Here is a 23377-nt window from a genome sequence, read left to right on the forward strand (position 1 = left end):
CTGCTGCTGCTTTCGGTGCTTTTTCCCAAGTGGAGCACAGATTCATCAGCAGAAGGAGGACAATAGATTGGTTAGGTGGTGGTTTCTTGGCCCACGTTTGACCTGATGCCATGAGCTCTGGAGTCAATATTGATGATTTTCAGGGCTGCTTCCTCATTTCCTGCCACTCCACTGCCAACTGTGGAGAGTCTTTGCTGCTGGTGGGACAGGATGCACCTCGGGTTCATGATGGAGGCTGCATGTAGTCTGTCAAGTATGAATCTGTGAGTGTGACTATCTCAAGCTGTCGTGTAACAACTACAGTTCAGCTCTCCCAATTAAATCTGGAGCCCACAGATATTTTGTGAGGAGATTGACTGAGCTGGATGCATTTCTCCCATGTGTGAAGTTGGTGTTTGTCTTTTTGTATTCTCTTCAGCAGTTGTGATGCAACTAAATTGTACCCTAATGATTCAGAGAACATTTGAGAGCAGTGTTCAGCGGGCAGTGACTTGGGGCATCTGGAGTCACGGGCCAGACTGGGTTGGAGATTTTCTCCACTAACGGACATGAGTGAATCAGATTGTTTTTTACGAGGCTTTGGCAGCTTCATGGGTATAATTGTTGGCACTAGCATTTGTTTTAAAATTCTGAATTTATTTAATTACTCAAAAGCATACCACTATCTCAGTACATGTGACAAATATGTACTGAGATAGTGAAATTTAAAATGTCCAGCTACCACGTTGAAAAGTCCTGACCTGCCATCCTGCCTGTCTCTGTCAGGAGTTCTGGCTGCTGGCCAGTAACTTAACCTCTGCATTTCTGTGGGTACCCAAAGATGTCTCACTTACTAGTGAGTGCCATTTACTTGCCAATGACCTTAATTCAGATGTAAACCTATTGGTCATTTCTTGCTTGTTTTACTATTCATTATATTATTCCTTTGTCTCTTTAGAGTGGGGCAGCACAAAGACTGGTGAGCAGGACAACCTCATCAGTACAACCATGAACTGCGTGCTTCAGGTGCCACAGTACATACCTCAGGAACAGAGATTTGATATTCGAGTGCTGGTAAGAAAATTACATTATTTCCAGCTCAGTTTCTCTCTTCTTTAATAGAATTTTATTTACAAGCTAAGCTCATTCCTCAACGTCTCTTTCAATGTGAATATAATCAACTTCTTTAAACTACCTGATAATAGATCGCCTCTGTGGGCATAATGTCCACTCTTTGTAAAGGTCAGCAGTATCAGTGCTTTGCGGTGATCTTTATGGAACATAATATGCCAGATTGGACACCAGATTGTGTCTTAGTCAGTTGATATATTGTTTTGATATGAGTTATCTGCCAGCACAACACAGTAAATATGAATGTTTTGCTGAAGATTTACACTGGCTTACAGTTCACTGATTTTCCCCAATAACATGTTCACTTTCTGATCTGTAAATTGTTTTAGTCAAAAAAAACATGCATGTCGGTACACGATAGCAGCAGATGTGGTCTCCATCTGTACTCTCTTCCACTCCTTTTATGGCTTGCTGTTTCTTTTTCAAATTGAAAATCTTTAATTCTGCATGAAATTACTGCCCAATTTTGTTTTTCTTTGGGAATCTGAAGACTCTTTAAATCCCTTTCTTAGCATTAAGCCATATAATGACCCAGATTGTGCAGAAGATGTAGGGGAAGCATCCCCTTGGTTGAGGGTCTGCCTTTGTGTGAAGTGGGGCCCCAGGATAGGCAGTAAGGAAGCGCATAGGGTGAGGGGAAAATTCCAGATAAAAGGCTGAATTTGGTGTTTTGTCGTGCAATAGGTTAATTCGTAAATGGAGTATGGGCAGAGAGCGTGGAGATAGGCTTTTGAAGTTTCAGGAGACCCAGCTATATCTGCATACAATGTCAATGGAGGGTCAGAATTTGTGCAGCTAATTCCTCCCAGTCACAATGGTGTGTCTGGTAGGCTGGTTAACTATTATTCAGCTATCCAATGAACACTTCGACAGCAGAATCACTTCACCTGAAAGTATTTTACTTGGCATGCTTTCTGCCCATTGCCTTCACTGAGCCAGCCTAGTGATAACGGTGCACAATGGTATGGTCGAGCCATGACCACAACCAGCAGAACGAGCAATTTGTTGGTATCTATTAAGCATTACGACCAAGATCTGTATTCAGCCTAATCCTCTCAGTGCTCAATTTAAATGTGTGAAGAAGCAAAAGGTGGTCTGTCAGTAACAGGAGTAAAACGTGCCAAACCCTAACCATTAATAATCTCATTTTCCATATTTATGCTGTCTTTGAATTGATGCGCTGCTAAGTTCTCTCCTGGCTCTTGAAACCTAAAAGGAGGTATCCAGATCAGCACAAAACCAAGGTGACAAAACAGTGGATAGGGAGATTTTTTTTGTTTCAGATTTGTTGCTTATGTCCCATTCAGGTGTTGAACACCTACCTCTGACTTCAATGTTTCTATAATCCTCTGACTTACTACCTTCATCAACTTGTAGGATGGAATCACCAAGTGGGGTCTCAAAGAGCATGCATTGTCCTTGCTCATTAGACTAAACCTGCACTAATCAGGCAGGCTATCAGTATAGAAACCTCCAATGTGCTATGAAAGGTGCTAAGACTTTTGATGTGATGGCAAAATGACTAGTACACGAACCTAGACACTGAACTATAAACTTCATAATAATGTTAAAACAGAAAATGCTGGAAGTACTCGGGTTAGGCAGCATCTAGGAAGGAGAAACGGATAACTTTCAGGTCACTGATCTCGCGTGAATTCTGATGAAAGACCATCGATCTAAAATATCAACTCTCTTTCTCTTCACACAGGTGCGAGCTCGCCTTTGGCATATTTCATGTTTTCTGTTTTTACTAATATGGTTGATGTCATGACAACACATTTGCAATTTAAAAATCTAGTGACAGTAAAGGGCCAAAAGGTGGGGACGAGGTAGATCAGGAATTGCAAAGGCAAGATCAAGTTCACTGTTTGGGTGAAGACATTTGACCAAAGAAGGTGGTGGAGGCAGCATAATATTGAGCTTGAAATTCATTGAGTTGGGGATGCGCGGGATTGCTTGGGATCGGAAAGGTAAAGTCAGAAGGGTTGGTGAAATAAGAGTGAGATGAGGAGAGGAGTCAAGTGGTAGAAAAATTTGGAGGAGCATTTATATCCAAGAGTTGTTGAAGCCTGTGATTTTTTTGACACCTGAAAGAGAGCAGCCTTTTATTAAACCACCAAATGAGGCAAAAAATTAAAATGTACCTGCAAATCAGGACAATTTTAACAAAGGATTAATCAGTGCTGTCGTGAGAGGTCAAAGGCATGCATTTGCTGGTGCATGGTATGGAGTGTGGATCTTGGAATGTGGTGAGAACAGTGATATCTGTACACACCCAAAATATGCAGGGTGGCATTTCAATTGGGATCCATGTGCAGCAGGGGTCAGAAAAAGGGCTGTGGGCTTTGGCGGATAACCAAGACTTCAAGAGAAGCTGAGACTAGTTAAGGTGAACAAGGTAAAAATGGCAAATGGATGTTCCCTTGGAGATGGTGGGCAACAGGTACACCAGAGGCAGGGTTCCTGATGCCTCTGTCTCTGACGCCTTGGCCCGGTAGTGTGGGATATATCCTCAGCAGGTCTTGACAGTGGATTGGCCAGCTTTTGTGATCAATGGAAACCATTCCCAACTTGACTACACTAGCACTGCCCTTTAAGAGTCTCTTAGACCACCAGCTGGTTTAATTTCACATTTTGGTCACAGTGGGAGATATTGCCCCGTACCACATGGATTCCATTGCTGAGTTATAAGAATTATGCAGAGATAATTTGCCCTGTTAAATGGAGCTGATCTTGCCAGTAAATTGTTTTTTTTTATTATTTTACAGTATCTGTGTGCTGTGAAATGAGCTTTGTTGGTATGTGGGAGGAGTAGCGGGTGGAAAAAGAAGTCAGTTAACAGAAGGCCAGTGAGTCAGTGGTGTCAAATCAGGCTTCAGGAACAGCCTGCTGGAGTGTACGCAGCACTGACTCATTCAGCCTCCACGCAGTAGGATGTGCAAGCCAGCCCAAGGGTGAAAACTGTCTCCACATTGTTAAAGGAAATAAAGTACTTAAGGTCATCAGATCAGTTGCCTTCTCTTCTTCGTTGCCCTTGGCTTTTGTTCTCTAACCTGCAATAGATCTCAATTGTCACCTACCTTAGGGAAAAAGAATTCTCAGATCAGTTTTCCCTACCCACAAATGCTATACTAGCGGCTGATGGCTTTTGGATTTAATATTTTATTCAGTGTCATAACTACATTCCAGCCTCCAGTTCTAACATCTTTCTTGCATGTTTGAAAATGTGAATCGTGCATCAGACTGCACAGGTCTGACTGAAGCTTTGGTTGTTGCGACACTGGCAGTGTTTTTCTGCGCCTCTCACTCGGGACGTCAGTCTGAGTATTTGCTGCAGTTGTCGAAACTTAAAAGTACGGCTTTTAAATGAGATTTGATTAAAATTTAATGAGACTATACCTTTATCACTGCTTCAAGACCTTTGAATCCATACTCTGATGCCATAGGGTAGCACCCTGGTTCAGCTCTCTCCCAGCTCCAGCGACCTGGGTTTGATTCTGTCCTCCAGTGCTGTCTGCGAGGAGTACGCATGCTCTCTATGCATGCTATGATAGAAAAATAGGAGCTATGTGGGAGAGAAGGGTTAGATAGATCTTAGAGCAGGATAAAATGTCGGCACAACATTGTGGGCCGAAGGGCCTGTACTGTGCTGTAGTGTTCTATGTTCTCTCAGTGACTGCCTGGGTTTTCTCTGGGTGCTTTGATTTCCTTACAGATCACAAAGACATGCTGCTTGTTAGATTAATAGTCTTTGTAAATTATCCCTGGTGTAGGTGGCTGGTGTGGGAGAATCATAGGGGTGCAAATCGGCACATCAGACAGGCTAGGTTGGCCAAGTGCAAATACGAAAGGAATAATAGACGAAAGAAATGTCAGCACAGCTGCCTTCTCAAGGTGGTTTGATTACAAACGCAGCCACGTCCTGTGATCAATGCAATAGAAATACATTGATGTTGCAGTTTTACAATTTAAGCATTTTATACCACGTGCTCTGGTATCTTGGCTTTTATTGGTCCTGCTCTGTTTCAGTTCTCTTACTGCTGGCAGTTCACTGTCTCTTATTAGTAAAAGTGCTAACGACAAGCAGCATGTGCAGACCAAGACAGACAAATTTGCATTTACATAATGTCTTCCCAACCTCTGTTGCAAAGCATTTTACAGGCACTTGAAGCACTATTAATGTTCTGATGTAGTGGAATGCAGCCTGGTTTTTTTTGGGGGGGGGGGGGTGGTTGTTGCACGCACTGGGATAAGTTGTCTCTTTAAAGACTGCCATGGGATCTCTGAGCAAACTGGAGGCACTTGATTTTAAAATTCATTGCTACCAAGAGATGTTCCTGCAGGTGATTTCCCTGTGATCAGTTGTATGCTGTTTTACATCGAGCATTGAGGGTCATCTCTGTATGCTAGACTTGCTCTCAAATCCAAATATTGGACTCCTGTCAAACTCCACCTCCTGACTGCTTTACCCAAAGATAGACCTCTTGGCATTTTTGCATTCCCCTGACATTATAATGAAATGAATGAATAAAACAAAATTAAGGGTGTTTCGTTCAGTTTGGAAGCTTTCTAGCATTTTTTTAAAAATCTATGAATAACTCAACATTTTCCTTGCAGAAAGAACTAAATTCCAAAAAGATAATTCTCTCTGTGTTCGTAATCTCCTTAAAAACCAGTGGGAATCAAGTGGGATTGTTGCCCTTGAATTTAAGAGTGCCTAGTCCCCATTTCTTTTCCGTGTCCCCTAGAATTGGGTTGCCATAAGTTCTGCATCCCCAATCTTCACCAGTTTCGGATGGAAAAAATAAGCTGTGGGCCAATCAGATAATTAACTCAGAATTTCATGTGTTTGTATTCTCAGGGTCTAGGCCTGCTGATTAATCTCGTGGAACACAGTGCTCGCAACCGACATTGTCTTGTTGACATGGAAACACCGTGCTCCTTTGATTCATTCTGTGCTGTGGATGGAAACGATAGTTTGCGGATGGAAGGACAGGTGGGAGCTATCGAGGCCTTGGTGCAGGTGAGTGTCTGTTATATAAAGAATTTCTCTAAGTGAGCCATTTGATGAAGTACAATGTGACTTACATATTATGTAAGTATTGATATAATTAAGCCAAGATCATTGATCCTGATCAAAACGTAGACAATGAACACTTTCCCTGTAGAGCACTTTGTCATGCCTTTCCTGTACAGAAGATAAATGTGCCAGCTGGTGAGATATGCGGTCCAACTCACTGACCAATGGTCTTTTCTACAAGGTTAGATGAAGAGAAATGGAAGGAGGTTCATGTAGACCATAAACAACAGCACTGCGTAATTGGTCCAGATGATCTGTTTCTGAACTGTATATTTTGTGTTTTGGTCTCTGGTTTAGTTCATTTCTGGGCATGTCTAGATTTCTTGGTGGTGACAAAAATGAAAAAGGTAAGACATTTTACTCAAGAAAGGAATCAAAGCTTGGATCTGTCTGGGCCCAGGGTCCACATTGGCAAATTAACAGTCCTGTGCGTTTCAGCTCATCCAGTGGTACAGTGGCTCAGTTCTCTTGCTACCTGTTGCTGCTTGCATATTTGAGAGAGTTGAAACTCTAGAATTAACCTCCTCGTGGAGATGGTATCTGGTGCACTATACTCAGCATGTATACTTCATTGTTTAAAAACTCAATGCAGAATTGCATCCCCTAAGTATCTAATGTCCCAAACCCACTTCCTGGGCAAATGTCTGGCATGGGATCATCACAAGTTGATAGCTTCAAAGGTGGTCATTCAGACTACTGCAGTCCCCTAATGCTAGTTCTCAATCCTAGACTTGCAGGTTACAGTGCATCATCTTTTAAAGCAGGTGCTTTTCAAATGTGATGGTTTCTTTCTCAGCCACTCCTTCAGTCCTGTGGAGCTCCTCTGCAGGCAGCTTTTCATTCACCGCAACATCTTTCAATGTCTGCTTCCTGCACCTGGGTGATTTTGCATGTAATGTGGCAATTTCCCTTGGATCCCCTATCAGTCTGATAGCTGGAGCCTTGTAAAATGTCTTGTTAAATCTACGTGGACTACTACATTGTCCTATTATTGATCCATCATGTTAGCTGCTCAGAAAATTCAGGCAGGTTAGTCAGGCAATTTCACTTTATATATAAAAAGAAATAGACATCAATGTTGACTTTCCTTAATTAAGTAATAGTGAGAATGTTTCGTTTTCATTTCAACTTTTATTAAATTGCAACATTTTGAGAATGGATAATTATTTGGTATGCCTTTGTATAGGAACTCGAGCTGTTGTACTGAAGTGTACCAAATTTTCTTGGGTTGTTAGCTGTACATGTTTGATAACTGGTGTTTTATATACTCGTTATGAGGCACTGACTCATTCTTAATCACCTATTACTTCATTTGGTTTTTTGGCAAAAGTTTAATTTTCTTGCTCCTCCAGTTGTTTCTGCAGCGGGAGCGAGCTGCCCGCCTTGCTGAGACTGAGACTGACGATTTCATCAAAGACACACCAGCACCACCTCAGGACCAGAGTGGCCAGTGGCAGGAGACTGCTGGGTCATTGGAATGGGTACAGTCAGAAAATTGTACCAAGAATGACAGTGAAAAGAAGGAGGAGGAGGATGAAGAGATTGACCTGAATAAAGGTATGAAAGAGACATTCAGCAAGCAAATGGTTTTGATCAAAAGTGTGCCCTTCCCTCCCCTTTCCCCTATACTGTTCATGTTTCAAATAGTTATTTGTTATTACTCGTTCATTGGATTAGGGCACTGTGCTCACTTGAAAATTCTCAAGGCATCTTCACTGAGGTTTGTAATTGTTAACACGTTTAAGAATTTCTTGCCTCTTGTTCAAAATCCATTTCAGTGTTAGATTTGTTCAAAGAACATATCAGCCCTTCACTAATTGATGGTGGCTTGAACCACGTGCTGTAACTGGCATATATTGTGATGCTGGTCTCCGGTGGACTTCTATGAGGATAGGGGGCTTTCTTAAGATGTTGTACGAGATGTACAACACAAAAATAATTAAACAGGTTTTGGGGTTTTCTTGGTTTGTGCCCTTTACATTGTGAAGTCTCTATAATATCACAATTTTAATTTGTCCGTACTGCATAAAGGATCAGCCCACAATAAAACCATAGTTTATTTTGTAGGAAACTCATATTAGTGGGATGTCATGAGTCGTGGGATCGAGTTTAAGAGCCGCAAAGTAATGATGCAGCTTTACAAAACTCTGGTTAGACCACACTTAGAGTACTGTGTCCAGTTCTGGTCGCCTCATTATAGGAAGAATGTGGAGGCATTGGAGAGGGTGCAGAGGAGACTTACCAGGATGCTGCCTGGATTAGAGAGTATGGATTGTGAGGAGAGACTAAAGGAGCTAGGGCTTTACTCATTGGAGAGGAGGAGGATGAGGGGAGACATGGAGGAATAGATAGAGTGGACAGCCAGCGCCTCTTTCCCAGGGCACCAATGCTCAATACAAGAGGGCATGGCTTTAAGGTAATGGGTGGGAAGTTGAAGGGAGATGTCAGAGGGAGGTTTTTCACCCAGAGAGTGGTTGGTGCATGGAATGTGCTGTCTGGGGTGGTGGTGGAGGCTGATATGTTGGTCAAATTCAAGAGATTACTAGATAAGCATATGGAGGAATTTAAAATAGAGGGATATGTGGGAGGAAGGGGTTAGATAGTCTTAGGTGTGGTTTGAAGGTCGGCACAACATGGTGGGCCGAAGGGCCTGTATTATGCTGTATTCTATGGTTTTGTAAGAAAATCTCATTACAGCCTATTCTGCTGAACTATTTCAGAATGCTACTTTTTCCAGGATGTACAGCTCGTCTTGCCTTCATCGACCCTGCTTTGAGTAGACATTGCAGCCTACAACAGTCTGCTTACCCCATCCCAGCGACTGGCTGCTTTCTGACTACTTCCCACTGCACTGGTTGCTGAGCCACCTGATCAGATTCAATTAGTCATCAAGGGAGTGTAATAGGCATGTAACATAACAAGATAGGAAACTCTGTCCAAGTTTTACCGGTTTAAACTCTCTGCAACAAGCAGTAGAGGACTTGAATCCACTTAAGCCTGATTGGGGACTCTGGAGCAAGCACACCAAAGGCTGACATGGAGCAGGAGAATGTGTCAGAAAAGGTGAAGGAGAGATCACCCCAAAAAAAACACTTAATCAGATGGCTTGAACTGTTCAAGTAGGAAATATGACTGGAAATTTAGAACAGTGTGTATTTCTCAGATGTCTTAATCTCAAATTTTGTACATCTGTTTGCATTGCTGCTGAGAATTCTGACCACATCTGGAGGTCAGTGACAGAAATTCCCAGCCAGCAGCTTTACTTTGTGCTGTAGTTGTCAGAGACCCTCATTCACTACTCCTGCAAGCTGAATTACTGTGCTTTCATGCAGAACCTAAAGGGTCGAGTCCTTCCTGGTTGCTTCCTCCCATCTCTCTCCAGACTAGGAATAATTTGCACAACCACAGGTTCAGACAAATTCTGACTTCTGCCTGAAACCATCTGGCAGTTTAGCATTTCATTCTAATGAAATGGGAAGCATTGGGTATTTTCTGCTTATTTGTAAGATTTTATAATGAGCTTTGCTGTCTGTAACAGTGGCTGTTTGGAGCCAGTGTTCATTAAACAAAACTGCTTCTGTTTGTCACCAAGTGTGCATGTGCCCTTTTTGTTGTGCTGTAATTTCTGATGCAAACCAAAGGTGCCATTCCTGCATCATCATTTTGTTGTTTTTGATACAAAGAATTTTTTTCAGTAAATTAAGACTCAAAATATCTGTTAGTTTGCAAAATGTTGTTTCATGTTTATGGTATAATATACTTACCAAAACTGACTAAAATGCTGGAGAGCACTGCACAGTTTTTTGCTGGGGAATCTGACTCACTAAGAATTTTTTTGTTCTGTATCACACAGGGTAGTTGGAAAAGAACGACGGGTAATACGCCATTGTAAATCAATATGATTAAGGAAACCAAAGAGCTGGCTTAAGAGTTCAGAAAGAAAAGCCAGTCTGAGACCAAATATTTAATTGTACTTGTTGTAAATCTTCCTAACCAATAGAATCAGCATATGATAGAGAATCATAATTTGCTACAGAACAGAAACAAGGACTTTCGGCCCATTGAATCCATGCTGACCATTAAGCATCCATTTTTACACTAATCCTACCCTAACCCACTGTATTCTCCCCACATTCCCATCAACTAGCCCCAACGCACTGCTCTCTCGCCCAGATTCTACCACTCAACGCTTTACAGTGGCCAGTTAACCCACCAACCCTCACCTTTTTGAGGGATATGGGAGGAAACTGGAGCACCTAGTTTAAAATGTCCCTGAAATTGAAATCCAGTGTTCTGAGTCTACTCTCCTTTTCCACCCATCTTTCAGTCTGGTCTTGCCTTCAGACCCACCCCTCTGTACCAGGTGCACCATCGCTGATAATTTGTACCTTCTTTTGCAGCCCTGCAGCATGCTGGAAAGCACATGGAGGATTGCATTGTGGCCTCGTACACAGCACTGCTTCTGGGCTGCCTATGTCAAGAGAGTCCAGTGAGTAACTAAATTATGAATATGTCTTCTTGAAGATGAATTTTAATCAAAGCTTGTTTTGTGTGCATTTTTAATTGTTTCACTTCATCTTTGAATAACGTCTTCAGTCAGATGCTCTGTCTGCATGATTTGAGCAAGGCGTGTGTGAATCCATTCATTTTATCGAGGGAAGAAGTGTACAATTAATCTTGCAGCTCTCTGAACACAGTCTCTAACTGGGATTCAGTTCCAAGGCATTGGAAATGCTTCAGTTATCATTTGCTTGCCTGTGCATTGAGTGTCAACAAATATGTTGACACTCAGTGCACTTGCCGAAGTGAGTACAGCTCAGCGCCATCCAGGTTTAAATAACACCCCATCCACCACACTAAACAGTCATTCCCTTCACCACTGTTGCACTGTCACTAGTGTTTGTGACATTCACAAAGTGCACTGCAGTAAGTTGCCTGGGTTACTCTGACAACATCACTCAAATCCATTACCTCTGCCACCAGAAGGACAAAAGCCACAGGTGCATGGGAACACCACTACGAGCATATTCTCCTCTAAGTTGCACAACCTTGGCTTGGAAACACTGCCGTTCATTCACTGTCACTGGAGCTGAATCCCCCAAGCAGCACTTTGGCAGTGCCTTCACCAGAAAATGATTCAATACGTTGGTTCACCAGCAACTTCTCATTCCCAGCTAGGAAAGGGTAATAGATGCTCTCCTGAAAAATGAATAAACTAACCTCATTTGCAGAATATTGAGGCTGAGGTGTGTACATTCCAACAGGGATCTGCATCATACTGGGCTTCCCATAACTCATCCATTCTGAGATGCAAAGTCTATTTGTAGCTGATTAGATTGGATGCTGGCTGTGGGAAGGAGGGGCTAAAGCTAGTATTTTTGTTATCACTGCTAAATTGGGAGTCCCTGAATTGACTCACGTAGACAGTGATGCCAACTACACAAGTCTTATTGAGACTGAACACTAGGTCATTTACCTTGGCATTCTTGTTCTTTTAGGTGAATGTTACTACTGTGAGGGAGCTTTTACCCGAAGGAGACTTCTCCATAATGACTGAGATGTTGCAGAAGTTCTTGAATTTCATGAATCTCACTGTAAGTGTGCCACGTGCTCAAATAAAGCAAGTTGAGGATGTCTGTTTCAGTACTGGTGGGAAATTGCATTTATTACCACATGACTCTATCAAGTGGAGGGATGGAAGAATCTGTCAGGTGGTATGGGAGTGGTGGTCACGTTAGTCATTGAATCAGGAAGAGGTGGGATATATGGAAGACTCAGCTGGGGAAGAGAGGGCTCATCTGATGAGTGAATGGAGGAAGGGTAAGGACATCGGTAGGAGTTGGAGGTTCAGTAGTTGGGGTCAGTCAGTTACCTGTCACCACAGATGTTTTCCTCCAAATCTGGAGTGGTGGGATCCATTTCCAATTGAGGGACTGAAGCAAGATCCAAAGTCAATGTATAGAGCAGCAGGTAGTTTCTGCAGATACTGGACTGGGTGAGGTGGCACGATAATGACGTGAAACGTCAGTGAGGCTATGCTTGTGCAGAGGGTGAAAGTCGGGAGCTGAATCAGCTTGTCCTGTAAACCAGGGAGCTTGATTTATGAGTAGAATTGAAAATTAACGGTAGCTAAGTTGCTGGACTGGCAATCCAGAGCCTGGAGAAGTGAGTTCAAATCCCTGGAGAAGTGAACATAGATGTGGTTAATTCAGCCAAGTCCAATGGTGTTTGAAGCTACCAGATTGACACAAAAAAATTTGCTCCCTTGAAGTCTAACCTAAATGTGACTCCAGGCTCGTAGCAATTTGGTTGCCTCCAAACTTCTGTCTAAAATGGACCAACAAACTACTAAGTTCAAGTGGAATTTATATTGAACCTTGCCAATGGTTCTCATTTCAAAATGAAATTTAAAAAGTGAGGACGTGGAGTGGTTGCTGTCCATTTGTTTGCATCCAACATAGACACACAATCTTGTGAAATTTCAAATAGTGACCAAATATAGCAAGATCATGGGAGAGCAGTTGTTCCATAGGTTTAGCTTTTATCAGAATGTGCCTTTCCCTTTGGACTGGATATTGTAAAAGCCAGGGTTACAGGGGTAGACAGAAGCTCATCACTGGATGTAATGAAGAAAACCAATGCTGAGCTTCAGAAGCACTTGCCTGTGCTTCTAATTGAACTTGCCTCAATGGGTTTCCAAATCAGGGGGTCCTGAAAAGCGGAGGGATCTGCAGATTGAAACACTTAATGACCTAGCGCTCGAGAAAAACAAGTTTGTGGGTGAGCACAGCACGTTGTGTGGGAATTCTGCCAAAAACCACATCGCTGAACATTAAGAGATTCTACTTATTTTCTGAGATGCAATGCTTTATTCATGAGTTCTGACTAGTTGCTTCAAAATGACAAGGACAAAACAAAATCTCCAAATTAGCATCTTCAGGGATATTTTGTATGAAAATTGTTTTACTGAAGCTGATGCATTTTACCAAAAGTTGAATATGAATGGAATAGGCCCTTCACTTCGAGCAGTCGGTACTAGCTATAGTTAATTTATGTCATATAGACCAGGGTGCAATAAAATTCCTTGCTCACGTGAAGGTCATAGACTAAACAGTGGACATTGTAATAATAAATACAACAATCAAAACAGCAACTACAAAGCAACAAAATGGTACAAAGATTAGGAGTTTAATCATGTAGCGTTTCACAAGTTTTGATTTAGTGGAAGGATTGCCAGTGATGTTCCGTTTCCATGCATAAACCACCACGTTACTGTGTCTTGATCGGGCTTGCAGCTTGCTTTCATTAATGACTCCAAGACGGGAGTTAGAGTTGCATTCGTGTGAAACTGGTGCAGAAAAAAAAGGTTATTGACCTTGAAAGGAAGACATCAATTGTGCAGAAATGTCCTTGGGTGACTGTGATATACAACTGGTAGTGGACCAAGTGCTGAAATACACAAATACATCCTGAATGCAGCTTTAGAGCTAATGGCTGAGAGCAACAGTCTACTAATATATTCCGGAAAAGGATTTATCCAGCTGACACCCGGTTTACAAAACTAATACCTTATGCGCACAGATGGTAAATGATTTTAAAGTTTGTGATTTAATTTTGTTGCTAAAATGACATTTTTACAACTTTCAACAAACATTGAGCAACAGAATAGAAGTGTATTGTTAAGGTGGAAATATTTTTTCAAAACCCATCCATTAGTCGGCCATCAGCAGTTGATATAATATTTTCTCTTTTGCTTTCAGTGTGCAGTGGGAACGACAGGACAGAAATCCATCTCTCGAGTGATTGAATACTTGGATCACTGCTAAAGAACACCAAGCTTCAGCTACAGATAGGCTATGTTCTGTCCCTTGGGGTTAAACCCCCTTCCTCATCAACCGATTCATATGGGCAAGACCTACCCTAAATGAGCACCAAGGGGAAGCTCACTCTCTGCTCTGTCAGTGACTGCTTCCAAAGGAGCTCATGTCCATTGTATAGTCTGATCTACAGGCAGTACCAAATGAATGAACAGGGTGAATCTGGTTGGAGGCAGAGACAAATCTGAGGATGAATGCCATGTGCTTTAGGTATCAACAACTGATATTAATTGTATAGGTCAAATTATTCCATACCCACACAGGTATGCAAATAGCCCCAGTATTGAGAATCTTTCCTGCAAGATCAAAATTCAGAGTTTAAAAAATACTAAATGGCCTTGTGTTTCTCAGCAATACTACAGTGTGTTTTCATCGGTCAGGCTTGTTATGGTTTAGTGTGGGTATGGAATAAATCCTGCACCCCACATGTTTTATGGTTACTGAGACATGTAGGCATTACTGTGTCTGGTAATCATTGCTCCTGAGCACAGTGCATGTGGTCGATTGACAACTAATTCATCTGACACCAGAAAACCATGCAACCCTCCAAAACAGCTATTTGTTTTACTACAAGCTGAACAGATTGATGTGGTTTATGTTTTGACTCGTGTTCTATATATAGAGTTAAATAACACAGGTATATAATTATATGATAAGACTATTTGTTTTAGTTGCCCTGATCCATTCAGCTTGTATTAAAATGAATGGTACAAGTTAAGCAGCCAATTACAATCTCAAGTATGTCATCAATACTGTAATATCACTTATTGGATGAGGGTTTTTTGTCTTAAAAAATCTTCATCCTAAGTTATCTCGGACATGTTTTTAAATTGGGAAAACACACCAGCAGTATCCAGGTCCCAACCTGATTTGGTTACCTGCAGTTATCTCTGGGTTGGAGTCTCACTGGATCCACAGAAAATATGTACAAGATGCCTATTTCAAGATGACTGAGTGTTGCTGTGAAGCTAGTTGATAACTTTCAGTACTCAGTTGTCATATTTGATTGTGATTAGTCTTTGATTCCATTTTGGATGTTTTCGGTGCTGTGGTCTGCTTTTGAGTCTATGTAACATTACCAGAGGCCATTTAGAGCTCCTGAGAGTTTGAACACTGGAGTGAAGCAACGTCCATTTTCTTCGTCTTAATTTAGGAAATTCCTGTCCATGCTTGTATTAAACACAATGAAATGGCCAATCAGAACAGGAGAGGAGAAAGCACTGGTACATGAAATATATTCCAAGATTCTCAATTTTAATGCATTAGTTTCTTGCTTTGCTGAAAAATATTGAGTTTACCTGAGCGCAGGGCTGTGTAAAAATCCTACCTCCAATTGATAGGCATTTTTGAATTTGGAGCCATTTTCACCATCTGCATAGGTAACTTCAGGATGTAGAACAAATGTGCAGAGCAGGAATAATAGTCATTAGCCTTTGCCTTCTCCACTGCCACTCCCTTCTATTCCTCTTTTCCGGTCAATGACAAGTTCACAATACCTGTAAAAGTTTTGCAGTTACTCCAGGAGAGTGGTGAGAGCAGATGTCTTAATTTTGATATTCAACTAATATAGTAGGGAGAGGGTTGGGGAATGTTCAGTGAAGTTAAATCACTATATGCAGTCAATCCAACAAAGCTGTGTTGAATATTATAATGTGAACATTTTAAAGTTGATGGTTCTTTCCACACATTTTAAAAACCAAATTTGCTCATGCAGAAACCAGTAATGTTCTGTGTCTTTACCAGAGGAATTAACAGTTGTGACAAAGTTTTTACCTTAAGGCTGAATCTCAGCAGCATTTCCATCCTTCGAGGTGTGATCCGTTGAAGTGCTACAAAAGTGGGCAATTTGCTTCAATTTGACTGGCTTATCTAGAGAGCTGTAGCTAGTAAACCTGGCTGGTAAATAATGAGGAAAATTTCAGTCTAGTCTTTAATTTCCTCCAGGTATAGAAATGGTAAAAGTAAGGGGGAATTTGCAGAAGAATGAAGAAATGATTCTCTGCATATTTTAGGATCAAAGTAAAACTGTGGAAAATGACCAGCTGAGCCTGCCAGTAAGCAACTGCATTGGAAATCTTCCCTTTTGTGTTTCTTGGTGTAGGGTTGCATTTTACCTTTTCCGCTTTCCATCTGCCCAGTAACATCATGTGCCTGTGTTTAATTGCTGCACATCCATTGCAAAAATGCCAGCTCACATCTCCATTGTATCAAGGACTGCAGTGGAAACTGAATTAGAGTTTAAGCAGAGAAGGAATCAGCAACATAAAAATATGTTGGTGGATGTCATTTGGACAGCCTCAATATCCCATTGAGCTCTTGTGAGATTTGCGGATCATGGAACTGCAGTGCAGGTCAAGGTATTTACCTCCCCATACTAATGCCCCTTAAGTTTTTAATTCCAATGGGTTTTGATTGGGAATGCTGCTTTAATATTATTGGAAGGAGCTGGCTGTTCTGAATTAGTGAGCCAGCTCCCAAGATCCAAGGTGCACCTTCAGTGTTCTTTGTGGATGATTGTTATTAACTATTTAAGTGTAGAAGACCAAATGACTGAAGAACTAGAAAAATCTTTAGCGTCCTCGTTTTCATGTTAATTAACTGGGTTTTGCCCTACCCGTGTCATTTTTTTAACCCAAAATATAATTGTCTCAGAATTTTAATTGCTGCTTTTAGTTAGACGGAAGTGTATGTCTGAGTTATCCAGCTTTGCAGAACCTTTTTTTTATCATCTGCAGTAGCAAATTGTCTTATGGTTTATTGAGACTTTGGTATATTTTTCAAGGTGGATTGCATTCTCTGTGATGCTAAAGTCTTCATAATGTGAAATAAAAGCTATTGAGAATTAGGAGGCACAAGTTTTAATCTCTGGAACCCAACTTCAAACCAGCGTGGACTGAGGGATCCAACATTCAACACTGGTAGCTGCTGGTTACACAATATTCGGTAAGGGATGGATTGCTGCAGCAAATGCCTTCAAGCTTAATGAGATTTGATTCTGCATTTGCTCGACTAGTTCTCCAGTTTGCCAAAAGAGGTGTTTTGTTCCCTCCACTGACACATCTCTTCTTGATGAGCACTGGAAAATATGGATGGTAGAGATTATTGACAATTCACTGTCGGGTGTCCACCAAAGATACTTTGAGAGCCCTTTCGAACTAATTACCCCCTCTGCTTTAACTTTGTTCCACCAGGCCTTGTCTCTTTGCTGTTTGAGCAATCTTTAATTTCTGTTTGCTTAGGCTGGCCACAGGTAGCTAGCTGCTGGTCAGCGAAGTTATTTCCATTCAGGTCAATAAGAACTATGCAGAGAATGTTATATTTCAATAAAATCTTTCTCCCCATTGTTTCTTCCCTCTTTGATTAACCTTTAGTATTCAGTATCATTCTCCATTGGTGCTGATATTGTTCGAAGGATTGGGAGCTGTGCTGTTTATAATTCAGGAATCCTAACTAATGTTCCTTTTCCTGTGGTTAAGTGTCCAGATTCCAATCATTGTCTGCCTCTGCTATCAACAGATTGGATGTTGTGAAGTTAAAATCCTTTGTTCAAGGTAGAACTTATTTTGATGTGTACATTTGGTTTATTCTGCCCTCTGAGAGGGAGCTATTCCCATTTCCCTCCAATCTCACACAAACTACCACAGACTGTAACCTATCATACCAATTGCATGTGTCCATGCCATGCATCTGTGTCCTGGAAGAGTGCAGATGCTATTCCTTTCTGCACGTGACTGGGGTCAGCTGAATTAGTCTTTCCTAGAAGATGTACTGTTCCGGAGAAGGCACATGTGGAAGTCTGTCTCAAGGTGTTTAACTTTTGCATTCTTTTGCTCAATGCTCTGCTGTACTGCTTGATGCCTGCTATAGAAGGAGTATCTCCCATGGACAACCTAGTTGATGTTGAGTTTTCTACACTACTGCTTGTGACTGTTTCCTGAGAAATGTATATCTATGCTTTATATTTTTAATTGTACAGCTGACTGAAGCCTCAGTGATTTAACTTGACTAAATCTGGCTATAAACTCCATGGTGCCAATTTGAACACTCATGGATACAGGAAAATGTGTGTGAAATAAGTTGTTGGAGCCAGAACATGCTTAGTGGGAAATGAATGAAATGTTTTACAGGAGCTGTAGAAACAGTTCCTGATTTGCTTCAGTTAGCGCTTGGAAACTGGTTTTCCGAATACAAATGATGTCAGCTGGATCAGAGTATGAAATGTGCTTTTTCTCAAATCCTGCCTCTCAGGATTAGATGAGATTGCAGATTATACTTTCAGAAACTCCTTAGAAAGTTTCCATTCTTATAAAGGTTGCTGCAGGTTCACCAAGCAGTAGACTGATCAGTTCTTCAGTCTTGCTATTGAGAGCTGTCACAATTTGAGCACAGACACTCAGAGTTCTTTTAATCCCTGTTTTTTTATAACTCTATGAATGTTCTTACTAACTGTAATCGTCTCCAGTTTGAGATTTTAAAGCCATGTTTTATATTTGTCAAAGTAAAGCTACTTAATATTTTTAATCAGATGCAATTTGTTTAATTCTAGTCTGCAGTTAACAGCAATGCAGCTTCTATCTATTCTAGTTGGGCTTGCTTTTAGATAAAACGTTGGTCTGGTTGTGGTGAATCCCTAGTTACCCTGTCACTCATTTACATGAGCAAACCCTATGGTTCGTATTTGAGTTCTGATGATGAGGCTTCATCTTGTCCTTGCTCCATGAACCAGGATTAGATGTGCCAAATGCAGCATCCTAGCTCCCCACAGTTCTACAGCATTAATGAATGTGAACCTGCTCCCTTCAGCATACTTGATACGTTAAGTTAGTACTAGACTTCCATAACTGAAAATGGGGAAGACCTTTTACTCATGTCTTCATTTACAATCACTCTTTCACTTGCCACAAAAATCAATTCCAGAAAGCAGAGGGATGTTGCTGTTATTGTGAACATTGGATCTAGTTTCTAAATTGTCCGACCAGAATGGGTGTAATTGACTATCAACACTGCATGTATTTCCATTCCCTGCCCTCCCTCGTGTTGAATCAAATGGAGTGAATGAGTGATGCAACTGAGCCCCGGTAATGGAGCTCTGTATTGGATCCTGATTGCTTGCATGTACCTCGGGCAAAACTCCCTTCCAGGACAGACTATCAATGCTTCATAGCTTGGGGGAGGTGGAAACAAATGTCGCAATGCTTAAAATAGGGCATTATCTCAATCCTGCAATCATGAATCAAGCTTAAGTCAAAAACCACTATTGGCAAAGTTGTATTAAAGTTTTTAATTCTATAGCCTGTCCTGCCAGGTGGTTGGATGCCTTCTGGATTCACTTTAATTACATCAGTGACCTGTGTTGATCAGAAATCCACGCAGTATATTCTGGACTAAGTAGCTGAGTATGTCTTAAAGAGCATAAACAATATAGGTGATGATTCATTGAAATTCTTGGAAATGCTTTGAAATCATGCTTTGAATTTGAGAACTGAATTCGATGATGGGGCCTTAACTCTGATTCCAGAAATGCCAGAGTCTTTACATGGGGGGGATAGGTCCAATTAGGTGATGGTTTTGTTTGTTGTGTATAAGGACTGGAGAATGTTGTTCAGTAAATTTAGCAATGGTTTTGTTTGTGCTCAGCTTCATTTATCCTTTATCTTTCTCTTGCTCTTCTGCCCTGCAGACAACTTGATAGAAATGTGAAATTTGTTGGGTTGGGATTAATGAGTGCCACAGGGGGAGCCTCATCCTTATGTCCACAACTTGAAGGAGAAAACCAAGTAACTTGGTCAGCTCTGTCCTTTATCGTTTTACATTTTGGATAAGCTTTCATAGCTGCACAGATTTTGATTTTTTTTTTAAAAGGCAGCTGCCCTTACAGTAAGGATTGTTGTCATGCATTTGTGTATTAATAGGGCTCTTCGAACACAAATGCCTTAATAGGTGGGCTTTGGTTATTTATGTAAATTAGAAATATATGAAATAAACCAAAGTGGAAGGTTTGAGTTTCCAGATCTGTCCAGAGAGGAGGGAGAGCAAGTTGCAGTATTCAAAGTAAATGTTTTGGTATCCTTGGTAAAAACCCAGGAGGAGGGTTTAACTGGAAGGTGTTGGCAAGTTCATAGTGAGTGTTTGGCCCCATGGCTGCTGCCACTGATAACGGATAACATCTTCACATCCACTGATTTGGACACAGTAGCTTTTCATGGGTTCCCCTCCGTTGCTTCCATTTGTTTTCCACGGGACTGTGCAGAGGGAAAGCAACTCAAATGACTGTTGCTGGAATATCTGAAGATGCAGATGACAAAATCCATTATTCAGCTTTCAACAAACCATTTTCCTCAAAGTTATTTTTTTTAAAGTTTTAATGAGAGTTAAATTTGTGTCTATCACATTTTGATAGTTTATAAAATTACAAAATTTTGCTATGGAAACTATTGCAGTAAGTTAAGATCCTTAACACAGCACACAACTTTTCTGCACAGTGGTCATACCCAAGGTTTCATCAGTCCAAAATCATTTGAAATGTCCATGTGCTTTCCCCAAACATCCATCCTAGATGCTTCTACACTCAAGCCCTGATCTTTATTGATTGATCATGTATCCAATAGATGTGGTGGGCTGTTACTCAACCGAAGTGTGAGAGAGCCAAATACATCTCACCAGTCAGCAGTTCTGAGAATTCGACACAATTAAGCCAGTTAATTGGAGTTCATCAGGTTTTAGCAGCATTTTAGTATGGATTTAGTACCTCTGCAATGAACTGGTAACTGGGAAAGTGTCTAATGTTTTCATTGATCACATATTCTGTAAATGGCATCAAATGACTTTGTAGTACAAAATCCTGTTCGCACTCAATGCCTGTGCAATAGTCCCATTCATCGAATATTCTTTATAGCTGCCGGTTTGGTTGGGGGAGTTTCATTTCATTACTCCAGGTAAAAGATTCCCTGAAATCAGGTGAAATTGCAGATACTATCCACCTCTCTCAACTCAAGTTGATCATTCACACAATTTTCTCAATTACTTTTCGCATTGCTAGCCTGTGGTGCGTTCAGTTTCATTTAATGGCTGTCTCCGCAGAAGCAGACTTGCTCTGCTTGCATGAATCCCATTTGGAACCCACTTGGGCTTCTGTGTTAATATGCACGCAGTCTAAAAGTGCTGAACTTTGCATGAGGTTTCTTGTTTACAGTGATGGGAGTTTGGGGTTCTGTTCCATTGTGATGGTGCACGCACACCACTTCTGGCAGTTCTGGGGACGAGGTTCATCCTAGGAATGAAAATGTGGTCTTCTGAAGTTCAGGCTCTCCAGTGTGAATAGAGAGTGAAACATAACTTTCCTATTCTCATCTAAATTGTTATTTCAGTCAAGTACTATTTTAAAGCCTTCCTGTTCTGATAGGAGGGGTGCTTCAAGCTTGGAAGAGCTCATGTCTCATGATCTTGACCCTGTGTATACCTGATCCTCCATGACAGGTTGGAATGGGAGATGTAGCTACCCTTGGGCTGCAAGGTTTCCCAGTAGTTGTGTAGACTTCCAATGTAATTTAAGCAGCAAATCTCTAACTGACTAATTGTGCAGGCTTCTAAAGGTGCATTTATGAGGATTCAAGATGTGTTCTCTGATGCATTTAAACTGTTTCAGTCTGAAACAATCCCAGCTGAGTTCAGGTTTTGTAGATGAGAGGCATGGCTGAGTTATTTTAGAAGGTTGGTTACCTCCGTAGTTGCCACTTTTCTCCAAGTTTCACTCTCAGCACTCCTGTGCACTCTGTCATTACTTGTGGCTTCCCCACAAGTAAAACACCAATGTCTACATTTGCAATTGTTTTCATTCCATTCCGTTGTAGTAATCACATGACTGCGGAAGGGTACATGAGGGCCTGAACAGAATGGATTTAAAATAAATTTTAAATGACTTTCTTTGTGTAAATAGTTGTGTAAATATTGGCAATTGGAAATTTAGAATGGTAGAAATACTTTTCAGATTCCGATCCTATTTTTATTTTATACATATTTCTCAGTTTCAATCTTCAGAGTAAAAGCCAAATGGCAGGAAATAGAGTTTGTACCAGTTTCTGAAGTATGTCTTTGGTTACCTGTAAATAATTTTAACTCGAATAAAAGTTGCTACTTTCAGTACAGTTGGTGCTGTAACTTGTTTCCTTGCACTTGCACCCTTTAAACCCATTGATGTACCTGTTGAATATGAAGTCATGGTCACAGCAGCTTCACTTAGGAGTTCTTCTCACAATTAGATCCATTTAACCTGGGGTACAGTGAACAATGACCACCTTTGAGCAAACCATCTTCATCCAGAGGTGGATGCTCCCATGTCCTGATCATCGACAAAACCAGTCTGTTGCCAATGTGCCATGTGATGTCAAGAGAGTACCAGATTCGGCAAAGGCTGTGGAACTTGAAACCACCTTGGCTGTTAGTTCCAAAGACTGTTCTCCAAAACTATATCCAAGCTACCCAGTGCAGCAAAATCACTAACCTCTGCCTAAAAATGTGGGGAAGTACCCTGGTGTTTCTCAAATCAAATCTCACCAGTTACTACCCTATCAGTCTGGACTTGATCATCATGAACATGTTGGAACACTGTTAAGTTCCACTTATACCTCATGACCTCCTCACCAGTTTGGATCACTTTGCTCCAGACCTCATTAAAGCCTTGGTGCAAATATGGGCAGAGAGTGAAGTTCTGGACAGGTGAGTGACTCTTCCTTAATATCAGGTAACATTTTACAAAACCATATAACAATACAGGCCCTTCAGCCCACCATGTTGTGCTGACCTCCAAACCATACCTAAGCCTATCTAATACCTTCCTCCCACATATCCCTCTATTTTAAATTCCTCCATATGCTTATCTAGTAATCTCTTGAATTTGACCAACGTATCAGCCTCCACCACCACCCCAGACAGTGCATTCCATGCCCCAACCACTCTGGGTGAAAAACCTCCCTCTGATATCTCCCTGGAACTTCCCACCCATTACCTTAAAGCCATTCCTTCTTGTATTGAGCATTGGTGCCCTGGGAAAGAGGCGCTGGCTGTCCATTCTTATCTATTCCTCTTAATATTTTGCACACCTCTATCATGTCTCCCCTCATCCTCCTCCTCTCCAATGAGTAAAGCCCTAGCTCCCTTAGTGTCTCCTCATAATCCATACTCTCTAATCCAGGCAGCATCCTGGTAAATCTCCTCTGGACCCTCTCCAATGCCTCCACATTCTTCCTATAATGAGGCGACCAGAACTGGACACAGTACTCTAAGTGTGGTCTAACCAGAGTTTTGTAAAGCT

At 41.3% G+C, this 23377-nt stretch overlaps 1 protein-coding gene across 3 annotated transcripts in view; it reads left to right on the top strand.

Annotated features, from left to right (window-relative positions):
* Positions 1 to 22194, top strand: part of LOC127584612 (wings apart-like protein homolog) — a 154945-nt gene extending 132751 nt beyond the window's left edge. For all 3 annotated transcript variants that reach the window (XM_052041401.1, XM_052041402.1, XM_052041403.1), the window contains exons 14-19: positions 938 to 1053; positions 5972 to 6133; positions 7543 to 7747; positions 10591 to 10679; positions 11689 to 11784; positions 13951 to 22194. In XM_052041401.1, the coding sequence (XP_051897361.1) occupies positions 938 to 1053; positions 5972 to 6133; positions 7543 to 7747; positions 10591 to 10679; positions 11689 to 11784; positions 13951 to 14016 (734 nt within the window). In that variant the 3' untranslated portion in view covers positions 14017 to 22194. The remainder of the gene's footprint in view (positions 1 to 937; positions 1054 to 5971; positions 6134 to 7542; positions 7748 to 10590; positions 10680 to 11688; positions 11785 to 13950) is intronic.
* Positions 22195 to 23377: the final 1183 nt, after the last annotated feature.

The sequence above is a fragment of the Pristis pectinata genome, chromosome 30 (assembly GCF_009764475.1).
Source record: "Pristis pectinata isolate sPriPec2 chromosome 30, sPriPec2.1.pri, whole genome shotgun sequence".
Lineage (NCBI taxonomy): Eukaryota > Metazoa > Chordata > Chondrichthyes > Rhinopristiformes > Pristidae > Pristis > Pristis pectinata.